This window comes from Citrus sinensis, chromosome 1 (assembly GCF_022201045.2).
Source record: "Citrus sinensis cultivar Valencia sweet orange chromosome 1, DVS_A1.0, whole genome shotgun sequence".
Lineage (NCBI taxonomy): Eukaryota > Viridiplantae > Streptophyta > Magnoliopsida > Sapindales > Rutaceae > Citrus > Citrus sinensis.
In genome coordinates, this window is record NC_068556.1 from 15,861,839 (window position 1) to 15,877,529 (window position 15,691).

General features: G+C 37.1%; 3 protein-coding genes across 3 annotated transcripts; 1 reads left to right on the top strand and 2 right to left on the bottom strand.

Annotated features, from left to right (window-relative positions):
* Positions 1–3,389: 3,389 nt before the first annotated feature.
* Positions 3,390–4,202, bottom strand: LOC102613298 (uncharacterized). The gene has a single exon (XM_006485761.1). It carries the CDS (start codon positions 4,200–4,202, stop codon positions 3,390–3,392), a length of 813 nt encoding a protein of 270 aa, XP_006485824.1.
* Positions 4,203–7,836: 3,634 nt separating this feature from the next.
* Positions 7,837–10,326, top strand: LOC102613585 (uncharacterized). Its single transcript, XM_006485762.3, has 2 exons — positions 7,837–9,192; positions 9,299–10,326. Exons 1-2 carry the CDS (start codon positions 8,033–8,035, stop codon positions 10,131–10,133), a joined length of 1,995 nt encoding a protein of 664 aa, XP_006485825.1. The 5' UTR covers positions 7,837–8,032; the 3' UTR covers positions 10,134–10,326.
* A 3,074-nt stretch (positions 10,327–13,400) lies between these two features.
* LOC102613881 (uncharacterized) lies at positions 13,401–14,583 on the bottom strand. Its single transcript, XM_025100787.1, has 5 exons — positions 14,451–14,583; positions 14,231–14,330; positions 13,844–14,054; positions 13,670–13,745; positions 13,401–13,579 (listed from the first exon to the last, which is right to left on the bottom strand). The coding sequence occupies exons 1-5, from the start codon at positions 14,581–14,583 to the stop codon at positions 13,401–13,403; spliced, it is 699 nt and encodes a 232-aa protein (XP_024956555.1).
* Positions 14,584–15,691: the final 1,108 nt, after the last annotated feature.

Here is a 15,691-nt window from a genome sequence, read left to right on the forward strand (position 1 = left end):
GCCACCAAGGACTCTGGATTTTGCAGTAATCTCCAGCCTTGTTTTGCTAAAAGAGCTTGATTAAAGTATAAAACATCCCTGAAGCCCAACCCCCCTCTGATTTTGGCATAGCTCAATTTCTCTCATTTTCCCCAATGAATTCCCTTCTTGTCTTCCTTGGATCCCCACCAAAATCGTGCCATTGCTCTTTGGATGTCATTGCACAATCCAAGAGGTATTTTGAAAATGCTCATGGCGTACGCTGGTACTGCTTGAGCTACAGCCTTGATGAGAATTTCCTTTCCCCCACTCGAAAAGAGCTTGTGCTGCCAATTGGAGATTTCACTGAGCACTTTAAGTTTCACGTCATTGAAGAAACTTGTTCTCTTTTTTCCCACCATTGAAGGTAAGCCCAAATACTTTTCGTGTCTCGATACCACATTGAGCTTGAAGATGTTTTTAATTGTTTCCCTCTGCTCTTCTGGAATTTTGCCGCTGAAGAACATAGATGATTTCTCGTAATTAAAGATCTGTCCAGAAGCCATTGCATAGCAATCAAAAACCTTCTTCAAGTGCATACAATCTTCAACGGCTGCCTTTGTGAAAACTAAGCTGTCATCCGTGAACAAAAGATGGGAGATGGTGACATTTTTTGCAAATCTCAAGCCATGGATTAGGTTGTGTCTCTCTGCCTGTATCAATAAGTTTGAAAAAGCCTCTGCACATAATAAGAATAAGTAAGGGGACAACGGACAGCCTTGCCTCAGGCCCCTTTGAGGGTGTATTAATCCATTCCCAGCTCCATTTATAACAACAGAGAAAGTGGGAGTGGTTATACAATTCATGATCAAGTTTATCCATTTGCTGGAAAAACCTAACCTCTCCATAACATGCTTCAAAAAAGACCACTCTACTCTATCGTAAGCTTTACTTATGTCTAGCTTCAAGGCCACCGAACTATTTTTCTTTCCCTTGCTATGTCTGATTTTGTGCAAGCATTCATAACTGATAATTATATTATCAGTTATTAATCTATTTAGAACAAATGCACTATGCACAGGGGATATGATTTTATGGAGCTCTGATTTCAATCTATTGGCAATGGCTTTAGCAACCAATCTATATATGACATTGCAGAGACTGATGGGCCTGTATTCTGTGATTCTCCTAGGCTTTGCATTTTTGGGAATAAGAACAATATATGTATGGTTAAGGGGAGCTATGGTACCTTGCTGATTTAGCACGTCAAGACATGTTGCAACCACTCCATTTCTGACACTTTTCCAATGCTTTTGGAAGAAGACAGCCTACAATCCATCAGGTCCGGGAGCTTTTGTCGGACACATTTGATCAAGAGCTGCTTCAATTTCTTCGGCTGTAAAGGGCTGCTCCAAGTGAGTGTTCATTGCTGCATCCACCCTTGGGGCCATGCCTTGGAGAGCCGCATTAATCTGATCCGTGCTTGGGTTCAAAGTAGTGAACAAATTCTGAAAATATTCACAAAATCTGCTTGCAACATCTTCGTTTTCCCCGATCCAATTTCCTGCTTCATCTTCGACTCCTTCGATTTTGTTTTTCCTTCTCCTTGCCGAAGCTTTGGCATGGAAAAATTTTGTGTTTTTGTCCCCTGCCTTTAACCAATCAGCCCTTGACCTCTGCTTCCAATACACCTCCTCTTCCATCAAGTGCCTCTGAATTTGCGTTTCCAAATTTCGAATTTCCCTACCGCTATTGCGTTGATCATGGTTCTCCTTAGCTTTCTTAAGCTTTCTCAACAACACTTTTAGCTTCTTGTCCCTCTCTCCAAACTCTACTTTGCTCCATAGAATCAGCCGAGCCATTGACTTTCTAGCTATTGCTTTAAAGACTTGTGCTGGACTTTCTTCATTTCTTATATGCCATTGAAGCCATTCCTCTTTTACTATCTTCTTGCAAGCTTCGTACGAGCTCCACATGTCTTCATAATGCAGTCTAGAAAATGTTTTTTTCTCAAACAACAAGCTTCTTTGCCTCTCCTGAATCTCCATCATTACTGGACAATGGTCAGACTCCCAATGAACTAAGTTGGTGGCATAATCATTATAGAATTCAGCCTTCCATTCTTGGTTGCATAGAAATCTATCTAACTTCTCTTCTATAAATTGTGATCCGAATTACCTATTGGACCATGTGAATGAATAGCCCCGACTTCCTAAATCAGCCAACTTACAATCTCTTACAGCTTCTCTAAACTCCCAAATAGCTCCGACATTTCTCTCGAGCCCTCCACTTTTCTCATTTAAATTTAAGATTTCATTAAAATCTCTGAAACACAGCCATGGGAGTGTAGACAACCCTGCCAATCTTCTTAAAAGAGTCCATGTATGTTTCTTTTGACTGCCTTATGGATGCCCATATATCCATGTACCCCTCCAAGTCTTCCCTTGAGCACTCCTAACTTGAAAATCTATGTGGTGTTTGCTGTATGAGTTAATTTGAACATTTGTGTCTGCATTCCATAACACGGCTAGGCCTCCGCTTTTCCCCTCATTGTCTACTGCAAAAAAATTTGTTACGGCTACCTGTCTGCACAGCTCGTTAATCTGCCCAGACCTCACTTTAGTTTCACATATAAAAAGTAATTGAGGTTTGTGCAGCTGGAGAATTTTCTTGATAGGTAGACGCGTCCGGGGATTCCCCAAACCCCGAATGTTCTAGCTTATGATTTTCATGGCTGTCGGCGGGGCTGTTCGCCAGCCTCCGCCGATATCATTTCTTCTGCCGTTTCTCCAATGTGCATGCCCATTTGTTGTTCCTCTTCCCGCTCCATTCTGAGTTCTGCTAATGTGGAGGAGAAAAGAGTCTGGTTTGCCCGCGAAATGATTGAGCTTTCCATTTTTAATTTTTTTCTTTTTGGGCTTGGGCTCCTTCGTTCCGTCATACTTCTCTTCAAAGATACTAGCCCAATGTTTTGCATTTCCATCATTGCCCTTTCTCTAGCTTGAAATTTCCATTTCTTTCCTTTGACCTTTGACCTTTGACTGACTCTTTGTCTCTTTTTTACCTCCGCTCGTACTTCCCTCTTGTTGGCCCTCTATAACTCTTTCTTTGGTATTTTCTTCTTGGCCCATTGAGTTCATAATTCCTTGTGCCACCAACAATTTGTTTTCCCGCTTATTTTCTTTCGTTTTTCCCTCCACAGTGCCCTCTTCTCTATGTAACTGCTGCACCTCTGTTTTAGCTGCAAACTTGTTGCAGTCAATCTGTTTCAATCTCTCTCCATTTAATGCTCCCCCACCTATTTCTTCCACTTGGCTATTTCTCATTGGATTTGAGCTAATCCCCATATTGGTTTGGGTTGACTTGGAACCACCCCCACTCTCATCCGGATTGGCCCGACCCGTATTTTTTTGGATTTGTTCCTGTTGTTCCTAGCTTCCAAGTGCTGTGTTTGATGGCTCTTTGTCTCCATTCCCGTGATCCTTATCTCTTGCCTGTCTTGCTCTTTCGGCCCTTGTTTGAGCTCGCATCCAGGCTCCATACGTTAGATCATCTTTTGACTGACCTTTGTAATCAAGACATTCTCTGAACTGGTGACCTATTAATCCACAACAAAAGCAGAAATCCGGCAGTTTTTCGTAGGCTATTCTTAATGAAATCTGTCCCCCATCTTCCAGTTTCAATAGCAGTCTTTTTGGCAATGGCCTTGTGACATTCACCATTATTCTAACGCGGACAAAAGAGCCCATGCATTCCCCTGCATCATCTGTTTCTACTTCCTGCACCTTCCCAATTCTTCCTCCAATTTCTTGGATTATTTCTTTGTCCATGCACATAATGGGTATGTTGTGTATTTGCACCCAGAAAAGGGCGTGGGTGAAATCTTGCTTTTTCACATCTCCAATCCCCATTGGTTCTATTACTACCATTAGAGACCTATCAAAATGCCATGGACCCCCAAATAAAATTCTCTTCTTTTCGCTTTTTGAGGCAAACTTGAAGAGGAATATGTTGTCTCCTAGACTCTCCACTTTCGTCTCTTTGGTGGTTCTCCATGCTTGCTGCATTGCGGCCCTTAGTCCCTCCCGTGGCACACTACGTGTTTGAAGGATTTTCCCCACGAGACAGTGGGCTACAAGCCTTTCCCCCCTCACTTTCATGTTCCTCCCAAAACTGATCATATTATCTTCTTCTGATTGTAGCGTTATGGCTTCACACTTGCGTATAAGCTCTTCTGCATCCATTGTTTCCCTCTTTAAAGCTCTGATTGTAGTAATAATTGGACTTATCGTCTTCTCACTGACTATCTTTTCTTCATCACTTATACCCTTCCTCTCTATTTAAAGCCTCCAACTATCTCTTTTTGTTCCTTAAGAGAGCCCTTTTTTTCATGGTTGAAATTTTACACCCAACCTGTAGGTGACAAATGCGGATCCAGTACAGATCCCTGTATGATTCCTATCTGGGTTTCCTTCCTCGGAGGGAAGGGATAGAGCCCAGAGGAAAAGTTTAACGTTTTCTGATAAATAGCATTTTCTTGCGTACTTTTATTGATTAGATACGTTTTTTCCCCCTTTTGTACTTGGTGCTTTGGATTTTTTTAATTCAACATTTTTAATATTAAAATATTATTTTGTAACAACTGAGTTTTGTCCTTAATTATAAAATTTTTGCTGTATACAAAAAATTTCCAGGATAAGGCACTTGTGAATTACAATATTGAGATATGATGCAGTTTTTACAGTAAAAAAACTAGGGAAATAATATAATAAGATGAGCATAGTAATTTATCATTATATGGCGACCTATTGCATTAGTTTGTTGATTTTTTTGAATTAAAAAATTCATGTCACTTTTAATCTTAATCATTGATTATCTTTAATCTAATAATCATAAAATTGTATTTAAATTTATGTATAAAATTGTATCTCTTGAAGTTGAACCTATCGCAATATATATATATATATATATATATATCGCTCATCAAATCTAAATTTAATTTTTAAGCCAGCTCCTACTTTAAAAATTTAAACTAAAGTGCGAACTAAATAAAATTATTTGAAAAACATGAGGACGATGTACTTCTTGAACTTCAATTTAAGTACATTTGATATTTATCAATTATCAAACTCATTCTTTCTACTAGATCGTGTACATTTATTTCTATTTTACATTGAAATGACAATTAGTGGTACATCAATCATGTGCATACGAAAAAAAATACAGTTAGATCCTTCTGTTGTCACGAAATATACAAATTAAAAAAAATTAAAATCGTTCTTTCAAGTAAATTGTGCACAACATTAACTTAAGATCTGCAAATATTATTATAATCAAATAACTGTAAATAATATAACACAACATGTGCTTACCAGATAACATTACATGCAGGGAGCAGATCTCAATAATTGATCCCTTCATTTTAACATCGAAAGAAACAAGAAGACATGGGCACAAACCCAGAGGCGCTAGAAAGACCAAAATGACAAGGGCAAGACTAAACCATTTCATCCTCTCCAATGACGCATTGTCTATGGCAATTTGGGGATTTTCCCCTTTCTATCGAGGACAGCGAAGAGCGTGAGCCCATACTTGGCATGGTTACCTTCTCATGATACAATACATCCTTACTAGGGGTAGCAGTGACCATGAGTATCTTCTTCCGACGAGAAGAACTTGCATCAGTATCTCAATTTCAATTTAAACATGGGTTTGATTCACACTCTATATTTTGAGAAAAATTTATCATATGAAAAGAAAAAGAGAAAAAATGAAATTTTTATCTAAAGAAATGCATTGAGAAAGGACAGATGTGTAGAACCTTTCAATGAGACAGTCCTTTTTCAACTCTCTTAAAATGGAATCAATTCTAAAGATATATGTCATGGTTCCTTACTCCAACAGGGTTCTTGTCACTTTGCTAGTGTTCCACACTAGATGATAAAACATTACTTAATGTTACATTTTCCAACTAATACCTAAGCGACTCCATCCACAGTGAAACGAATTTCACCACATTTGGTTAAATAAATAATTTTATAATTTATAAAGTTTCAACGTCTAATTGATAAATAATAACATGATATATTATTTGTGAAAAAAATCTCTAAATTACCATTGGCTCAGACGTTAAAATCAAAGGTCTTATGGTATGTCGATGTCTTGTAAACATTTTGTTGAAATCGGCGTCACATATCAGCCCTGGATTGGTGGAAAATTAAGATTTGTTGTACAATAACTATTACATTTGCGCGTTCTGTAAAATTAATTTTATTAAATATTAAGTACTCCGTGACTTGCTAACAAGTTTGATTATTCTGAATATCAAACTCTAATGTTGAAATAATTTGCAAATATTTATTTGTTTGCTAGTGAGATTTGTCAGCTCTTCATATTGGATGATAGCTACCTTGGGACAATTTAAACGTTAGGATTTTAGATTGCCCTTTTCTATAAAGTACACTTTAGATGTTCATTTTTCGAGATATAAAGTATGTACTACAAATATTTATATCTAGTAATATTATTCTATATAAAAAAAAAAGAAATATCAGGATAGCCTAAAATAAAATTTTGAATGTCCCCAAATTGATAATAAATAATTATATATATATATATAGAGAGAGAGAATGTATAACATTTAATCACTAATCACTATCATGTGTACATTTATCAAGTGATAACTTATATTATCATTTTACGGCATACATCGCATCAGTTATGATATAGATTTTATTTCGAACGTTGTAAATTTTATTTTATATTAATACTCATATGAATAATATTAGTGAATCCTGTAATGTTAAATTGTTCAAAATTGGTGGAAATGGAAGGCATAAAAAAGGTAGAGTAAGGGTAGTTAAAAAAACTGTTATCTCAAAAAACCAAACTGAACCAACGGATTGATTCGGTTCGGTTTCAAAACAAATCAATCGGTTCATATAAGAAAACATTGAAAACAATAAGAATTAAAAAATACAAAAGAAATTATCGTTTAAAATTCAAAAAATCGAACTGAATCGAAAACTACAAATCTGTTCCATTCAAATTATTAGTTAAAAAAAAAATCAATGATTCAATTTGATTCGAAACTGAAACGAATTGAACAGAATCTTTATCCGCCGAGGTTGAGGTAAGGAATGGGGATTAAAGAAATAAAAAAAGGACCTGAACAGTTATGTACTAGCAGCGCAAGCGTTGCTCTCTTGGGTTTCGTTTTGATTAAGAGCAAATTTGCAAACGAGATTGCTTTTATGTGTCTAGCGTTGTAGTGAAGTTCGCTCGTTCATGAAAAACAAAAAATTTTCTGCACAAGATTTTATGAATCTTCATGTGATTAGTCCTTTTCCCATAAAGTCCAGATGCATGTCCAACACCTTTTAAGGATTCTACTTCCAATACTTCCATAACCTCAAATCACCTTTTTTTTTTTATGGAAAAAAGAATACTAAATACTAAGTATAAGGAGAAATTTTCCTAGCCCTTATTTTTTCTCATGAAAAGAAAAGCACGTGGACGGCAAGATGAGGTGATGCGTCCATTCCATATAATTTTTTTCTCTCATAACGTAATTTCATATTCTTAAAAGATAACCTTTAATATGACCATTATCTTAAGGTATATAATCTAAAAAAGTAAATAATCGTATAATTTGACATGACCGTCATCTCAAGATACATATTCTAAGAAATAAATAATAGTATAATTTGAATATACTCTAGCTTTGACGCATTTTTCTCAATTGGAGTCATCAACCTAAAAAATTAATCTCTTAGCTGAATTTACACATCTATATACGTAAATTACACCTTTACGCATAGTACGAAAGAGGCAAAATAGATAAACTGCAAGTAGAGGCAGAAGAGCTCAGAGCATGTGTAATGAGATCATCTATCACTTTACTCCTCTTTGAAAAAAGGAAGAGAGTGGAGAAGTTACCAACAATGTGGTTTTTCCTCTGAAAACAGAAGTATAAAAGCATCAACTATTCTATTGACATGACTTCCAATAAACTCCAAAAGCCACAACACAAACTCAAAAGTCAAAAGCAAAACTCAAAAGTTTCTCAACCCTCATGGATCCACCACCTCTTCCTCCCCTCTCCACTGCTCCCACCACCATCACCGTCACCTCCACCACCACCGCCACCGTGGAAGCCCCTGCCCCTACCAGTACCCATCTCACCTACCCGGACTCCGTCGAGTCCTCCCCCCGCTCCCGCAATGCTGACACTTATGATGACAACAACCCACTACCGCAAGTCCCTGGTGCGAAGCTGCGCCTCATGTGTAGCTACGGTGGCCACATCATTCCCCGCCCCCACGAGAAATCCCTCTGCTATGTCTCCGGCGAGACTCGCCTCGTTGTCGTTGACCGCCACTCCTCTCTTTCGTCCCTCTGCTCCCGTCTCTCCCGCTCTCTTGTCAATGGCCGGTCCTTCACGTTAAAATATCAACTTCCTAATGAAGACCTTGACTCTCTTGTTTCCATCACCACTGATGAAGATCTTGAAAACATGATTGAAGAGTATGATCGTTTAATGGCAACATCAGCTTCTGCATTGCAAACTTCATCACGTATCCGTTTGTTTCTTTTCTTCAACATGCCTCAAACCGCAGCTTCAATGGGATCGTTTCTTGATGATGCCAAATCTGAAACATGGTTTGTAGATGCTCTAAATGGTTCCGGGTTGCTTCCTAGAGGCCACTCGGATACAACAATGGAATGCTTACTGAATCTTGATAGTGAAAATGATTTGGAGGGCGCTCAACCAGAGGCCGATCATGACCACAACAAGCAGGTGCAATGTTCCTTGCCTGATTCACCTCTGGTCGAGACTTCTTCCTCATTTGGCTCGTCTTCCTCGTCGCCTTCAATGTCAAACTTGCCACCTATTCGTGTTCGTGTTGAGGATCAGAGGAATGGGGCCATAGAGGAGCAATTTGCGCAGATGAGTTTTGCTCATAGCGGTTTGCAGAAGCAACAGCAGCAGGAAGAGGGAGTAGTTGTTTTTTCCGGGGCTCCTCCTCTGATGCCAACGGGTGTTGCCACTGCTGTGCCTCCAATTCCTGATGCTCTGCCAACTGAAAACACAAGCAGGGTTCTCTCAAATGATGACAGATCGGATCACGGCGTTCCTGCAGGTCGGCTAAGGAAACCTCCTTTGCCTTTACAGCCAGTGCAATACAGAGCTTGTGCAGCTTACAATGTGCCTTCTCCTGATTCTGTTGCCAGGTAATACATCTTCATTTTGTATAATTCTTTCTCTTGGATCTTGATAGTTCGAATCAGAGTTGTAATTTTTAAGAGAAGTGATTTTTTGAAATATGAAATTTTACAGTGATAGCAGCATTGCATCTGCTGCGAGTTCTCTTTCAAAGCCTAGTTACCAACAAGATCAAGGTGGTGTTGCATCTGGAGAGAACAGAGGTCCCAATAGCCCAACCACGGGAAGCAATATTCGAATTCCGAGTCCTCAAACTCAAGATTCCGGGTATCTTTCGTCTGCTCAAATGGATCAGCAACAGCAGCAGCAGCAGCCTCAACAACAACACTTTGTTCATGCAAGCATGCATTACATTCCCCACCAGGCCACAACTCCAGTGCCAATTTCATCTTACTATCCAGTGTATGCTTCTCCGCAGCAGCAAATCCTTCACCATCACCCAATTGATCAACAATACCCGGTCTATGTAATGTCCCCTGCCCAAACTCAGGCGCCATACGCGTCCGTGCAACCAAACATAGCTGAAGCCAATAATGTGGCAGCCTCAAGCCGCCCACTTACTGCAGTGTACAAAGAGGGGACTCCGCCAATTTACCCCACAAAGACAGCTACTCAACCTAAACCCGAAATGCAGCAACAATATCTTGGTTACTCTCAAATTCCTGCTAATCAAATTCAGCAACAATTTGTTGGATATTCTCAAATGCAGCATCCATCACAGTCCATTGCTGTTGCTTCTGCTGCTATTGCTAACTGTGGCTATGAGTATACTAATCCTGTATCTCATGAACAAGTTTACTACACTCAACATCAAGCTGCCCCGTTGCCTTCCCAGTATCAAACCATGACAGCAGCGGCAGCAGTTGCAGCCTTAGCAGATGCTTCTAAACAGCTTCCTGTGGATAGCTGCAATCACCAAATCAGAATCACACCCTCACAACCTCTCTAAGGCCATTAAGAAAAAATAAGAATCGATTTTTGGTGTTCGGTACCACAACATTTTATCTTTCAGCGATGGTTATAAGTTCACATATGTCACCTTATGTAACGACGAATTTTTTAATAAGTGATAAGATCTTGCCCTTCTTTTTTCCCTACTGATGACTTTGATTAAGAAATAGAGATGATTACTGTTAAAAGTCTTCTCTGTCTTGCTAGTTCTGTCCACATCTGTACATGTTATGGCCAAATTGATAAATTTCCAAATTAAAAGCTTTACTGGAAAAACTATAGCCTCATGACTGAAAATTTTGCGTTTTAATTTATAGTTTAATGGCGACTCAATTTCCTTCCCACCCATGTAAGTGGCTTCGAACCAAACCTGTTGTTTTCCACTCAAGAAATTCTATCAACTGAATTAATTGGCATCAAAATAAGTGAAAACAATGCAGCTAACTTGAAAGACTAAGAATGCATCACTCGTTTTCATTAATTTTTAACAAATTGATCAATATACAAAGAGTTTTATTGCTCTTCAAGCAGAATCCGATACATTTTTTAGCACTCACTTAATCTGATGTCTTGGAATGAATTGATCCAATGGTGAATGTGGATTCTCCTTGGTGATACAGATATTCATTTCTCGTCATTCTGGCTTGTGCCTATCCATTAATGCTCTCGAGTCTAGACTATTCCTGTTGCGGATAATATATTACATCTTTACAAATCGCTTGCCAAATGTGAAGAATGATCTGGGGCAGCATTCTGATTGAGATAAATCATAAAAAAAATTGCAGTATTTATCAAACACCTTGCATTGGTTAACATTAGCCGTCCCTTAATTCTTATTGAAGATTTTATATCGGTTTTACAAAGTTCTGCTTTAAAAAGTTTATGGGATTCAACAATCATATTTGGTGAAAATAATATGTGATGAAACAAGAATGCGTGACCCTTGTTTTTATTAAGCCAAATCTCAATTTTGACCTGGGTACAAAGATTATGGTCTTCCAACCTCCCAACATAAATGGCTCAAGCCCAGTCAAAATTTTACCCACTAAGACTTTTAAATTAAACCAATAATTATTGCATTTTAGTAAGCAAATACTACTAAATAAAAGATTATTTAATTTAAACACCCTTTAATTAAGATTAGACTTGTTAAAAACCATCCCGTTTAATTGACATTCTATTTCATGTTGTAATTTAAAACGTTGTTTGCCTTTACTTGGGAAATTTACAAAAATAATTCAAAAACTTTTACAATTTTCACAATTACCCCTTCAAACTTTTTCCTATCAACATTAGCCAAATACAAGGTATTCTCCCCAAATTACCCTTGTTTACAAATCAAAAGCAACTTTTCTTCTCCCCCTTTATCAAACCAAATACAGCCTTGGAATCATCACCGGCGACGGCAAATGGCAATGGAAAACGCCGATGACAAACGGTAAAAGTGAACTCCGATCACATACAGCATAATCCATCCAGATCCAACAACAATCCAACACCAATCCGCATCACCGAGGTATTTTCTCAACTTGTGAGAGTTTCAGTGCGATTGCATCTTGGTGCGACAGGCACCTGTCGCACTAAATTTATGTGACAGGTTGCCCGTCGCACCAAAAGTGAGATTCACTGAATCTGCCTCTTAGTGTGGCAGGCCCCTATTGCACTATGTCGCATGAAGATGCAGATTCTGCCTCTTCGTGCGACAATCGTGCGTGTCGCACCAAAATCGTGCGACAGGCAGCCTGTCGTATTAAGGGGCAGATTCATTGTAACTCACTCTTAGTGTGATAGTGCAACAAGAAACCTGTCGTACCAACATACAATTATTTTTTTTAATGTTTATATATATAATTTTATTCTCTTTATTAGTTTCATAGTGCGTAATTAATTTTTTTAAATAATTTCAGGCTTAATGGATTCAGTTGTGCTTCAATTGTGTTATGATGGTTGGTGAGAGATGTCAGGAGATGGGCATATGAAGCATGTGAATGGTAAAAATACAATTTTTTTGGTTGGAAAAAATTGTTTATTCGATTAGTTTTTGGCAAGAGTATATGAAGTCTTACAAACAAATCGTAATGATTACAGTATCATAATAAAAGACAACTTTAAGGTCTAGTAACACATTCTATCGTACATGTGCACTGCCTATGGACATATTTAATGATGAAATGGTAAGGGTTATATTGCATATGGCATCCGATGTGACCAACTATGGATGCATTCCTATATTCGTTATCACATCTCCTCGAGTTTCGAGCGAAGATCTTGAGCCACCCGTTGAAATAAAAACTTCCTTTAGAGCAAATATGTCTGCCCCTGATATTGAAGAGGTGTTACCAAGGATGACGCCATTGCAATAATATTGCTCTCCACTTCACAACAATAATGACAACATTGATGACAACGACATTATGTTAGTGGATGTTGGAGAAGAGGTATTGCCACTAACGACGTCGTTGGAGCAACGATATTCTCCGTATCACAACAATGATTTCCGCAACAATGATGATCCTGTTGATGACATTAACAACGCGGAGGCGGATAATGTTTGTACAGAACCTTCTAATAGTATCAAGGCCACTTATTTCAATAATGCATGTGATGATAGAACCTTCCAATATCCCGTCGTTTCAGCAGGAGGATGAGCAAGGGCGGACCCAGAACTCTGCAGTACCCTGGGCTAAATTAAAAAAATAAAAAATTTATACCAAGTGAACATGAAATTTCATATATATAGATGAAAAAATACACCTAATAACAAGAGACATTAAGAGCCTTACGCGTAAAATGCATATTGTAAATAAAAATAATTTTAAAAAAGTAGTATAAAAAAATACAATCCCAATACAAATTTTCTACCGAAGTTGTACTTTTCGGGGTTTCAAATTATAAAAATCATCCATTACAGAATCAATCAACAATATTAGTAATTTCTCTTTCAACATAGATAACCATACAATTTGAAAAAAAAAACTCATTTTCCATCTTACTACGAAGTGATGTCTTGATAAGTTTCACGGCTGAAAATGCACGTTCTGTTGTGGCCGTGGAAATAGGAAGAGTCAAGACTAGACGAATTAATCTATTAATCAACAAATCATCGACATAGCTCAAAAAAGGAAGCCATATGTTGAAACCGTGGATGAGAAAGCACATCAATTTGATAATGTTCTAATTCTCTTCTCAGAGCAAGCATCTCATTTGGAGTGAAATCATGAGGATAAAATTTCTCAGAAAGAGAACAAATATTGTCTATATAAAATTATTTGAACCCATCAACTAGATCCAATGCCGAGCTCAAAGTGAGGAGTTCCACAGTTTGCTCAGAGAATCTACTATTTAACTCCATCAATTGAAAATCTATTACAGCATTAAATACATCAAAGTGATAATGATGTTCAACTGTAACATAATCTTTTTGCTGACAAGAACGCTCTATACCTTCCATATAACAATCACTCATATCAAGCATAGTAATGTCATATTTTTCACAGAAAGATACTACATTTCTAATAAAATCATCTCATCTACTATCTCGAAACTCTTGCAAAAGTCTTTTTGTACTTGAGACATAGTTCAAAGCATTCAAGATGTCCAATGATTTTGTCTGCAATGTTCGACAAAGATTATCAGAAATTCTGAGAACTTTATTCAATAAAAGCAAAATAAACACAAACTCAAAGGATTTCATCTCCCTATATCCACCTTTAACCCACGCATATCTCGACTAGATCCATCATTAATCATCTTTCCTAAAACTTCAAGAGTTGCACCAAACATCTCAATAAACCTACTAACTGAAGTAAAATGTGAGCTCCAACGTGTATCTCTAGCCCTTTGTAAAGTTCTAACTTGATTAGCCCCTGTACCAATCTCAAGCTCTTTTAAAGCTATCAAATCTATAATTTCTTTTTCTCTAGCATATTTTAAGTAAAAAATAGTCATACCTCATGCACTTCTTTAGATACTGCAACTAATATAAGTTGTAGTCGATGAGCAAAACAATGTGTATAATAAGAATGCGGACAATCATTTAGAAATAAATATTGTAATCCATTCCATTCACCCGTCATATTACTAGCACCATCATACCCTTGACCTCTTAAATTTTCAACTAAAAGATTGTACTGAGCAAGCACATTGCATATCTCATCCTTTAAAGTCAAGGCCTTTGTTTCATCAACATTCACAACTTCAAAGAAATGTTCTCAAATAAAACCATCACAATCAACATATCTTAAAATAATAGCCATTTGTTCTTTGTGAGATTCATCTAGTGCCTCATCAACTATGATACAAAATTTAGCATCACCCACTTCCTCTCGAATCTTGTGCCGTACTTTATTAGCAATAATATTCAATAACTCCTTTTGAATCTTAGGTTCTATGTATTGGGCATTTTTAGGAGTATTTTCTAACACAACTTTATTAATCTCCTCATTCATTGTTGCTAACGACTTAATTAATTCAATAAAATTTCCACGATTAAGAGAATTAACGGACTCATCATGACCTCTAAAAGCTCATGCTTGTTTTGCTAACCATTTGGTAGCTACTATTGAGGTTTTAAGTTGCAGTCTATTCTCCAAAATTTGTTGCGAAGATTGTGCATTCATTCTCTTATCAATATGTTTGGATGGATCCTTTAAATTGCTCCATTTTAACATGACATCATTGTGAGAAGAACCATGACCTCCTTCATGTGAGCAAAAGGACATGCTTTTTTCACAACCAACATACTTCCAATTTTGAACCCCATCAATAATAAATGCTTCATTCTTAGATGGCTTATCATGAAAAATATAGCATGGAAAGCAAAATGCTTTGTCTTTTGATATAGAATACTCAAGCCAAGGAAATTTCGAGAATCAAGAAAATCGAAATCGACGGTTTTGCGTACCATATTTAGTCGATGGATACTTTTGTAGTTTGGGTTGAAATGGTCCCATATTTATATATGCTATCCGTACATCTCCACACTTGTCAAAGGGAAAAGCACTTATTGAAAAACGCAATCCGGGATCACATTCTAAATAAGGCGTGTCAATAGTAGATGGAGTATCAACTTTCTCAAATTCGACTCTTTGAGACTTAGGTGGAGAACTTGAGGCATCAATGTTGCACATAGAACTTGTCCCATTTGATGATTGGCCGTCATTTACTTTAGTATGAAAATAGAGTTTTCCTCGGTTTGGATTTGTTACTTGACATTATAACCTATAACAACATGTAATTGTGTAAGAATCAAGAAATCATTAAAAGTGTTATAAGCTATACATTCTACTAATTTTAAATATATTTAAAGTCTCAAGATAAAAAAAATCAATATTAAAAGCTCATACAAGTCTATGGTTAATAAAAATACCCACACCTATCAAATTTTTTAAAAACATATTGTAAAATATTAGAATAATAAGAAAAAAAATTTAATAGATAAACAGTGAGATTTGAGTTAATTTAATCAAATGAGGAAGTTCAATAAACAAATTTATTTATTTATTAGAGAATTTATTATCTACTCATTCTAATATAGAGATGCCAACCATCAATTAG

Excerpts from the sequence above, each read along its gene's own strand:
- LOC102613881 (XM_025100787.1), bottom strand. The coding sequence starts at position 14,583 with ATGAATGAGGAGATTAATAAAGTTGTGTTAGAAAATACTCCTAAAAAT. Across the intron at positions 14,055-14,230 it reads GAAAATTTAAGAGGTCAAGG|AGAAAAAGAAATTATAGATT; the intron begins GTATGATGGTGC and ends AAAATATGCTAG. Across the intron at positions 13,580-13,669 it reads TTTGCAAGAGTTTCGAGATA|GTATAGAGCGTTCTTGTCAG; the intron begins GTAGATGAGATG and ends GTTATATGGAAG.
- LOC102613298 (XM_006485761.1), bottom strand. The coding sequence starts at position 4,202 with ATGGATGCAGAAGAGCTTATACGCAAGTGTGAAGCCATAACGCTACAA.
- LOC102613585 (XM_006485762.3), top strand. The coding sequence starts at position 8,033 with ATGGATCCACCACCTCTTCCTCCCCTCTCCACTGCTCCCACCACCATC. Across the intron at positions 9,193-9,298 it reads TCTCCTGATTCTGTTGCCAG|TGATAGCAGCATTGCATCTG; the intron begins GTAATACATCTT and ends GAAATTTTACAG.